The sequence below is a fragment of the Arachis ipaensis genome, chromosome B08, assembly GCF_000816755.2.
Source record: "Arachis ipaensis cultivar K30076 chromosome B08, Araip1.1, whole genome shotgun sequence".
NCBI lineage: Eukaryota > Viridiplantae > Streptophyta > Magnoliopsida > Fabales > Fabaceae > Arachis > Arachis ipaensis.
In genome coordinates this window covers 15,887,831-15,899,210 of record NC_029792.2, presented here as the reverse complement: position 1 = coordinate 15,899,210, position 11,380 = coordinate 15,887,831, and the positions used below count along the sequence as shown (strand labels likewise).

Genomic DNA, 11,380 nt, shown 5'->3' with positions numbered 1-11,380 from the left:
AGTTATAGCTAATCGAGATTATAAGAAAATAAACGAAGATGCAAATTAAAATAGTTTAATTATTAGTTTATTGCTCATAAGTCTAAAAATGTTTGTCAATTTAAAACTTAGAAATGAAGAAAATCTCATCTCCAAATTGTTTAAACTGTGATGTTAATAGTTTGACGAATTAAGGGATTATAAGAGGGAGAAAAATAAGTTATTTTCATTGTTGAAAAAAATGGAAAATTCCCTTAAAAATATCTGTCGAGTAATTACACTTTATATACTATATATTCCCGCTAAAAAAAATTACAACAAACAAGGCTATATCTACTATTCATAAAAAATAATCTAGGTAACACCTCTGACAAGCTAATATTGTATAAATTTAACCATCCTAACTTAAAAATATTAAGGTGGCAGAGCTTTAGAAAGAAAATCAGCAAGTTGGTCTTTGGAACTAACTGACATCTGAGACCAGACAAATACTTTTCACGACCAACGTGACAGTCCATTTTAATGTGTTTGGTTCTTTCATGAAAGATGGGATTATTGGCAATGTGAATGGCTGACTGGTTGTCACATAATAGAGTGATAGACTTTTGAAGCGGCGAACTAATGAAATTCATTCAGAAAGATAACCAACTAGTTTTACAAGTGGCAACAGTTTGCTTCTTACTCTTCCAGCTAACGAGAGAGTTCCCAAGTATGAAGTAATAACCGAAAATAGAATGACGAGTATCGACACAGGTAGCCGTAGCCTAGTCATTATCGGCAAATCCGATGGGATGCAGATTAGAAGTAGAGGAAAAGAATAGACCAGTTGCAGGTTTGCCCTTTAAATATCGGAGTACCCGAAAAGCAGCATGTAGGTGAGAAGTGATTGCACAGTCCAAAAGTTGACTCAAACATCCCACAACATAAGAGATATCGGGTCTAGTGTTTGTGAGGTAAAGGCGTCTGATGAGTTGTCTATAAGTAGTGTTGTCCGTTAAAATGGTACCGGATTCCTTCGAGAGTTTTTTTACTATAATCAAAGGAGTGGAGAGAGGCTTGCAATCTAGATAACCAAAATCCTTGAGAAGGTACATAACGTATTTCCGCTGATAAATGTGAATTCCAGAGTTAGAGCATGCTACTTCCATTCTCAAGAAGTACTTGAGATCACCAAGATCCACTACAAGAAAAAGCAATATTTGTAACAAAAAAATTGTTACAAAAAAGAAGAATTTTGAAACAAAAGGAATTTGTAACAGAAAAAAGGCCGATGCAGTATGTCCCGTTACAAAAAATTTTTGTAACAAAAATGAAACTGTTACAATTTAAAGTAATATTTTGTAACAAATTTCTCTGATATAAAAAATCAAAAGTCATTACAAAAGTGATAACAAATTTTGATTTTCAAAATATTTTTGGTAACAATATATTTTTTCCTATCATAAAGTTTTGTTACAAAAGATAACTTGATTTTGTAACATTTTTTTTCTTTAGTTACAAAAGCAAAATATTTATTTTGTAACAGTTTTTTTTAATACAAATTACATGCATAATTTATGAAATTAATTTTTTAATTAACTGATATATTAACTACTTTACTAAACAAGTCAATATTTATATAATATGTAAAAACATACATAATTCAAATATGCTTCATTTAACTAAAATTGTTTTAAAACAAAATAATATTAGTGAGTACATTGATTAGTTCTACAAGTTATATTTCTTGCACAAGTTCAACCAAAAGTTACAAGTCTAACATAGATTATTGTATCTATGAATCAAAATATTCTTGAGCCCTTAAGGTAGCATGTTGTCACCATTTTAGCACTCCTGTAAATAAAAAAAAATAACACAAAAAATTAGAAATAAGATATAACACCAATTATAATTTTTTTTTATTAACTTTTATCCAAAATGTTTAAAAATATTTTGGCAGAATCTCTCCTAAAACTTGGATATTTCCACCGTCTACGGTTCTGTCAAAAAAAAAAAAAAACAATTCATTATTTATTTCTCAACCAATACACAACCAAATTTATCAAACCAAATAATAGGACATTTGTCATTTCTCAACCATGACACACAAGTAAAATATAATAAATAGATCCATATACAAATTAAACTATACTAATAATATATGAATTATCTAGAAATATGTATTAAAACCATAAGCAATTTTAGGAGTACCTTTAATTGTCTAGTTTCTTTCATTGTCAAAGCACGCTATGAAAGAGTTCACAACGGCTTGTTGAGCTTCTAATTGAGCTTTCACTCGAGCTAATTCCTCCTCTTGCTGTATTCGTTACTCTTCAAGTTTTTCTTTGAGCACATCTATTTCCTTTGTTAGCTCCTCACGGTCTTGCATTGCCTCTTCCAATTAATTTTGATAGATTATTAATTACAACAAATTTTAATTACCAGATCATGATTAAAGAGCAAACAAAGGAGTTCAATGAAAAACCAAGTTAATCATGCTGCAATTCTGTTATTTGGACCGACTAAAAATGTGATGAAGTATGTGCAAACTTACATGGAATCTGGCGGTCCCAGAGTATAACAAGTCCTTTATACAACCTGCACATCAAATCCAAATCCTTAACAAATTTGAAGCTTCAAATTCCAACAAATAATATCTACGAAGAAGCCATTAAAATATAATAGATGGTTACTAAGTAATGAAATGATAGATCCCAACTAAAAGTAAAGAAAAGTATGTATACTCTCCGACACCCTCAGCCTTAATGAACTTGGGTAATCCATCTGGCAAACCTCTCGCAAAGCCAGGTTGGGTTTGCACACAAACTTTGACAGCTTCCATGGGGCACAGTGCAATATTAGCAATGACTTCAGTAGAGGCTAATCCTGCTAGAAATATGAAGGTTTTGTACTCGGCTGTATTCTCTGGGCTTGCAAGATCTTAGTAGTATTTCTTGAAGAATTCATAGAATCCAAACTTGCATGCTCCCTGAGCACTGTACCCAAGCAGTGTTGGGACCCAACACCTGAAGAACCCTCTCATTCCTTGCTCCTTCATTAGAACTCCGAATACTGATGATATGTTCTTGTACTTTACTCGGTCAATCTGAAATACATGTTAATTACTCATAAAAATACATAGAATAATTCTCTAAGAAAATAAAGCAAAAATCAGAATAAAAAACAAAAATTACTAAAAAAAATAAAAGAAACAGAAACAAAAATAATAGAACACAGAAACAAAACAGAATTAAAATCACTAAAAAAGAAAGCAAAAACTAGAATCAAAATAATAAAACACAGAAACAAAAATTAGAATCAAATATCATTTCTCCAAATAAGCTAAAATAAGATTATCAACTATGTTACACACTAATATTTTCAACCACAACATCAGCAGAATCAACTAACAATAATATAGGATTCAATATTTCAGCTAAGATTATCAACTAACGACATAGTTAACAATACTCAAATAAACTACACTTACTTTCAGCAGAGACGTAATCAGACTAGACCGACAGTAGACGAACGAAGCATGGCTAAACCAGGCTACAAGAGATAGAGCATGATGCAAACTTCAGCAGAAAAGCAGAGCTGACGGTGACCACGAACAACGATGACGACCACCACCACAAAGACCCCTGCGATGACGACCATAGGGCGACGGCACACATGACGGAACAAATACCAATGAAGACCACAACGCCACCGCACATGACACGACGGCGGAGGAGATGGTGATTGCAGAGGACACGACCACGAGGCAGACATTTCTCGGGGGCTACGCCGGTGCTTCTTCTTCCCGCAGCAGCTCCATTTTGCTTTGCAGAGTTGAGAGTGAGGCTCAGAGTGATGGGTGGGGGCTTAGGATTTTTTTACAGCTTTACTCTTTTACTTTTCACACTTTTACTTTTAGTATCTTAGTTTTTTTTCTTTGTATATTTAATTATTGTTATTTATATTTATAATTTAATAAAATTTTTTTAAGTTTCACAAATAATGTTGAATTTTGTGATAAATTAATTTTTTGTTACAAAATAATTGAAATTTTTAAAACAAAAAGATATTTATAGTATGTAAAAAATTTTATTTTTTGAAACAAAATAAAATTATTTTAAAAAAAATATATACACAATTTTTTTATTCTTAAAGTGTTTAATATTTAAAAAAAATTATTATAAAATATACTTATATTTTGTGACAAAAAAATAACTTGTTACAAACAATGTTGAATTTTGTGACAAATTAATTTTTTGTTACAAAATAATTAGAGTTTTTGAAAAAAAAAAGATATTTTGTTACAAAAAAATTAGAGTTTTTGAAACAAAAAATATTTTGTTATAAAATATTTCAAAATTTTGCAACTACTTTACTTTTTGTTACAAAATATTATAATATTTTGTAACAAAACACCGGCTCGTTACAAAAACTAACATAACTTGTAAAAAAAAAATAGATTGTTACAAAACATTATTCTTTTGTAAAAATCACCAATTATTATTACAAAAAAAATATTTTTTTGTAACAATTTTAAATTTGATCCAAAATTTTTATTACAAATGTTCCATTTTCTTGTAGTGATCCTTTATTTTAAACTTGTCATCCAAAATTTGCTTAATGGAATTGATTTCACCAATGTCATTTTCAGTTAAAACTAAGTTATCAACATATACTAGAATAGCAGTAAAGCTTTCGAATTGTTTCTTGATGAAGAGGGAATGATCATCAAAAAATTGTTTATAACCAGCATCAACAAGAGTCTGAGTGAGCTTAATATTCCATTGTCTGCTTGCTTGTTTAAGTCCATATAGAGACTTTTGTAATTTACAAACTAAACCTGGTTATGATACAGCCAACTGGGTGGTATCTTCATATAAACTTCCTTGTCCAAATCTCCATGAAGGAAGGTGGTATTGACGTCCAACTGTTTCAAATGCCATTTCTTTGTCGCTGCTAATACTAACATTACTCGTAGGGTAGTCATTTTGACAACTATACTAAAAGTATCACCATAATCCACTCCTTGCACTTGAGTGAATCCTTTTGTAACTAGCCTCGCTTTGTGCCTTTCTATGGTACCATCGAGATTGAATTTTACCCGAAAAACCCATTTGCAACCCACAGCCTTCTTACTTTTTGGGAGTTCAGTAAGACACCAAATTTTGTTCTAATCTAGAGCTGTCAATTCAGCTTGTATTGCATTTCTCCAATATTCATGTGCAGTCATTTCTTCATAAGTGCTAGGTTTCAGATTTAAGATGATGGATATAAAAAGAGACTTATATTTTGGGATTATTTTATCATATGATAAGTGTTGTAAGATAGGATATAAAGAGTTAGAGTTGGCAAAGTTGCTAAAGTGAGTTACGTAGATTATCATACAATGGTAGTCCTTCAAATAAGAAGGCGATTTTTTTATTTTTTCAGATTTTCTAGTGATGCAGTCATGTGTGCTGTCATAATTTTGTGATGCAAGTACATTATTCGTGTGTGGTGTGGTAATGGGTGCAATGGTGTGTAAAAAATTGGTGAGTGTATTGAACTTGAGAAATGTTCATTTGAATATGTGAGTGTGGTAGGTGTGAGTGATTGCAAATGATGTGTAGATGGTGTATCATATTGAAAAAGATCAATGCATTGTAGAATATGAGTGAGTACTGCATGAATGTCAATGCTAGTGGAATGTGAAAATGAAAAATAAGTTTCATAGAAAGTTACATTTCTAGATATGAAAATTTTCTTTGATTTTAAATCAATAAGTCGAAAATTCTTTGTTCCTAATTTAAAACCGAGAGAAGCTGTTTTCCTGCTCTTGGGTCTAATTTTGTTCTTGAATTTGTTGATGTGAGGCATATGTAAGAGAACCAAATATTCTTAAATATGAAAAATCAGGTAAATTACCATACAAAAGCTTATAAGGACTGGTATTATGTAGTTTAGCGTTGGACAGCCTATTAATTAGGTGAATAGCGTGAGCAACAGCGTATTGCCAAAAACAATGTGAAATTTTTTATTGAAATAACAGTGCTTTAGTAACACCTAAAATGTGCTGGTATTTTCGCTCTACAATTCCATTTTGCTCTGGTATTTTTACACAAGAAGTTTGGTGTAAAATGCCGGTAGATGCAAAAAAATATTTTAGAGTGAATTATGCCCTATTGTCAATCCTTATACACTTAACTTTTTTTTTCAAATTGTATTATGACAAAATTCACAAAATTAATAACCAATTGTGATTCTTCATATTTGGTTTTCATAAAAAAATCCAAGTGAATCTGCTCTTGTCATTTAACACAGTAAAAAAATACCTATGTCCTTCATTAGAATAGACAAAAATAAGATCCCAGATATCCATATGAACTAAGTCAAAATAGTCTTTTATTTCAGTGGTACTAAAATAAAAAATAATTTTTTTTGTTTTGCAAAATGACATGAGTCATAAGAAAATTTTGAAACAATACAATCTATAAAAGGATAATACTTCTTCAGTAAAATCAATTTATGCATGGGTATCTATCCTAATCTAAGATGCCAAATGTTGTTGTACTCACTGTGTGAAGGTGTTGTGGAATGAGTGGTAGTCGTAATTGCCGCTAATGAAACTTGCATTGCTTTGTTGAAAGAGAGAAAAGTGAGAGAATTCATTCTCTACTCATTGTATATATATATAACCCTTCTATACACTAAGCAATGTCAATCATCGTTGATGTGGATCGATCTTGTATCTCACAACACTTATCATTGATTAATAGTTGACAATGTAAGTTTGAGGTTAATTTTGACACAGATATCAGTTTAAAATTAAAAGAAGGAATGTATAAAACATTTTTGAGAAAAAAGTTTTTAGAAAATGTGATTGTGCCAATGATGGTGCTAACAGTTTTGGTCCCATTTAGCAATTTCATATTGATTAGAGCAATATTTAAAAAACTTGCAAAATCTTTTAAGTCAAAAGTCACATGATCTGTTATATTAGAGTCAATGACCCATAGTGCAGATTTTGGTGTGATAATGCTCATAATTTTCGCATTAAAATGTAATGCAATGGTTTTACCTGAAGTAGAGGTCTGAATGGAATTAGTCAAAATTCGACTTGTATTATAAAGTTGTTGCTGCACACTTTTGTCTTTGATCAACTCTAACAAGACAAATCTTTGCTCTGGAGTGAACCCAGATCTTGATATTCCAGTGTTCTTTTGAAGACAATTGAGAAGGGACTGTTTGTCACTGAGTATATCATCATGCCCCTCATTGATCACGTGATTGATGGTGATGTTATGTTACTGCAGTTGATAGAAATTGGGGGAGTATCCATGCTTCTCATAACACACATCTTTTGTGTGCTCTTGCTTGTTACAACGAGAGCATGCCAATGTAGTTTCACGACTTCTACTACCTAGATTTTCTCTAGAGTGAAGAAAATAGGGGTTTGATTGATATTGAATTGGACTTGTGGTGTTCTTCAAAATTTGAGATTGAAGATTTGTGAGTTGTTGGAGGAGATTGGCACTATTCTGGTTGTCAAAACCACCACTCGAGAATCTGTTCATCATTTTGAGAAATCAATGAATTATAAAGTAATAAGAATTCAGATCTTCTTCCTTCCAACTTGTTGATCAAAGCAGCTATGTTCACGAAAAAAGAATCTTGCGAAATAATCTCTTATCACACTCTATTGAATGAGTTTAAAGGAAGAGGTAAGAAAAGGTAAAAGAAATGTCGAAAGAAAAATTAGAAAAAAAAAAGAAAATGCCAAAATGGACAATAATTGAATCTCAATTCACAACTTTTTTAATTTCATTCATAGCTTTATTGCTCTCTACGCTTACCGCATCATGAAGAAAATCTCATGCCCTAAACTCTTCAAGCTGTGATGTTCAGGGATTAAGAGAGGGAGAAAAAAAGTTATTCTCTTTGTTGAAGAGAATGAAAAATTCCCTTAAAAATATTGGTCGAGTTATTACACTTTATAATTTTATATACTATATACTTTTTATGTACTCTACTAAAAAATTACAACAAATAAGCCTATATTTATTATTAATAAAAAAATAATGTAAATAATAAAAAATATTTTACTTTCAATCAATTTAATTATAATTTATGTTTAAATAAATATAAAAAATTATTATTTACGACTGTAGCTTCATTTTTATCATGAAATAAAGTATAATACTTTAATTATATAGGCTATCATTTATGTCTTCATTAATTTTTTTTGGTATTTTTTGTTATAGATTAATTCGTTGTAAATTAGAATTTTATTAAAAATTTATTATACACTAATAAATGGGTAATTTACCCAAATAAATAAATTGAGTGAATCATTTACCTAAATACACAAAATGAAAACTTGTTACGCGCATGTGCATTTTTATTATTATGTAAACCGTGGTAGCCAACTACGATTTCTAATTTCTACGTAAACCCGTTGCTACCAGGGACGGATTATGGTTGGAACACATTAGGCATAAACCGTGGTAGCCTCCCACGGTTTATGAAGAGAATTCGTTGAACATAAACCCTCCTAATTTCCCACGGTTTATAAAGAGAATGGCTTCAAGGTAAAACCCCTAGGTTCCCAAGGTTTACATGTTAGGTAGTATAAATACATAAACAAACATATAAAAGTGATTCAATTAAACATATAAAATAAATGGACTTACTCAGATGAATTTAGTACACTAAACAAACATGTCGACATTCATTGACTTAACCAACCTTACATTACTCAAATTAAGAGTGCCTAATACAACTTAAACAACAACGACGACTCAATAAACCAGTGGCGGAGCTTAATTCAGACAAGGGGGGCCATGGCCCCCCAAACTTTTTATAAAAAACTTAGTAGTACTTTTTCAAAAGATAAAAAATAATTCAATTGATTTAAATACTTTACTATGACTTAAAGTATCTAATAAGTTCAATAAACAACACTCTCTCTATCTTTAAGTTCAAATATAAAAAATTAGATATTTTTTATTTATTTAATTTAATATTATTTTATATTTTACTATTTATTTAATTTAATTTTTTATATGATAAAAAATAATAGAATATTCAATAAGTATTAATATTATTGTTCAATAAAAAATTTAATATGTTTGTTTAGTGTACTAAATTCATCTGAGTAAGTCCATTTATTTTATATGTTTAATTGAATCACTTTTATATGTTTGTTTATGTATTTATACTACATAACATGTAAACCTTGGGAACCTAGGGGGGTTTACGTTGAAGCCATTCTCTTCATAAACCAGTGGAAAGCTAGCAGGGTTTATGTTCAACGAATTCTCTTCATAAACCGTGGGAGGTTACCACGGTTTATGCCTAATGTGTTCCAACCATAATCCGTCCCTGGTAGCAACGGTTTACGTAGAAATTAGAAACCGTGGTTGGCTACCACGGTTTACATAATAGTAAAAATGCACATGCGCGTAACAAGTTTCCATTTTGTGTATTTAGGTAAAGGATTCACTCAATTTATTTATTTGAGTAAATTGCCCTAATAAATTACTGTATACACAAAATAAAATTTAAATTTTGAATTAACTACTCTACTAATATAATTAATTAAGTGATGCCTATTCATATCTATAATTCTATAATAATATATAGTAGCAAAATCTAGTTTGGTGTCTAATTTTTTTTTTAATTTTGCCCTATCTAATAATCTACCCCACTATATGTCAGTTATTCTATGTTAAAAAATTTCCACTACTTCATATTCTCTCGTATCATATACATTCACGTTCTCTCTTATCTCATTAATTCACATTCACGGAACCTCTATCAGTATCTCTTACCTCTTTTACTATCTATCCTCTCATATTATTGTTACTGCATAATCAAAAAATTTTTTTTATCCATCTTCTCTTGCATTCTTCTCATTTCATTTAAATATACCATAAAACCTAATATAATTTGCCTGAAAAAAGTTAAGTAATTTTTTTTATCTTATAATCATTTTATATTTTGAGATTCAAAGTTTTGTATTTTTTATTTTATTCAAGGTTTATTTTTATGTTTTATTTTAGTTTTATTAATAAAAAATGTATTGATATTAAATTTATAATTTTAAAAATAAAAATATAAAAATATTTTTTTAACTCACTAGAAAAGCGGCTGATCGTACCTGTTGAGCCGCTAGTATTTATAATTGCATAGAGAATAAGGTGTTAGAGATGCATAACCATCAACTGCCAATAATCTAATCACGATTTCAACTTTTAACGGCAAGGTATTAAAATGACAAATGGAAGTTTAGTACTTGATTTAATGCGAAGACAAAATTTAACATCTAAATCAATACTTTAATTTTTTTTTTTTATCAAAGATATGAGACTCGAACTCGCAACATCTTAATTGATTATGGAAAGACTATGCCATTTGAGCTATTATTCATTGGCAAATAATAATTTAATTTGTTGTCAATTATAAAATGATATTAAATCTCTAATTAATGAAAGCTAAGGTATGGTGGCTAACTCCCTATAGGCCTATATAGAATATGATTCATGCATGCAAAGGGAGATGAGTCAGAGCATTTCTGATGTTTATTTTAGTTTAATCTTATTTATCAAAAAATTTTTTTTATCCATCTTCTCTTGCATTCTTCTCATTTCATTTAAATATACCATAAAACCTAATATAATTTGCCTGAAAAAAGTTAAGTAATTTTTTTTATCTTATAATCATTTTATATTTTGAGATTCAAAGTTTTGTATTTTTTATTTTATTCAAGGTTTATTTTTATGTTTTATTTTAGTTTTATTAATAAAAAATGTATTAATATTAGTTTTAATATTTAACCTTTAGGATAAATAAAAAGATGAGACTTTTTTATAAATTAGATGATTGAAAAACTATTTATTTTAAAAAAAGTTAAATCTATTTTTTGACTATAGAAATATATATAATTCACTATTGGATTTAATCAAAATAAATATATGTTTATTTAATTTTTTAAATTTTACATCAATTATTAAAATCATGATGATATAATATATGTACTCCAATAAAAAAAGTGAAAATGATTTTATAACTATTTTTTTTTTGTTGGAACGAAACATGACTCGATAACTATAAAGTCTACTATAAACAACTATAGATAAGTAAAATAAGTAATAAAAAATGGACATAAAATTTAACTTTTTTGTTATTTAGTATAAAATAAATATAATAAAATAAATCACTGTTCTTATACATAATGACATAAAATTTAACATTATCCTTCTCTAGAGCCATCTATTTTTTTTTAGTTTTTATCCTTATGTTTGTACTTTATTTTAATTTTATTAAACCAAAAAATACTAATGTCATTTAATTTTAATTTTTAAATTTTATTATAAATAAAAATATGTAACTTTGTATGCATTAGATAATAAAAAAATACTCATAATAAAAAAAAGTTTTACTC

The 11,380-nt window shown here is 29.0% G+C and overlaps 1 protein-coding gene and 1 pseudogene across 1 annotated transcript; both read right to left on the bottom strand.

The window, feature by feature from the left end:
- On the bottom strand, positions 744–1,127 carry LOC110265244 (uncharacterized mitochondrial protein AtMg00810-like). Its single transcript, XM_021108141.1, has one exon. The coding sequence runs from the start codon at positions 1,125–1,127 to the stop codon at positions 744–746; it is 384 nt and encodes a 127-aa protein (XP_020963800.1).
- Positions 2,481–3,732, bottom strand: LOC110265243 (annotated as a pseudogene).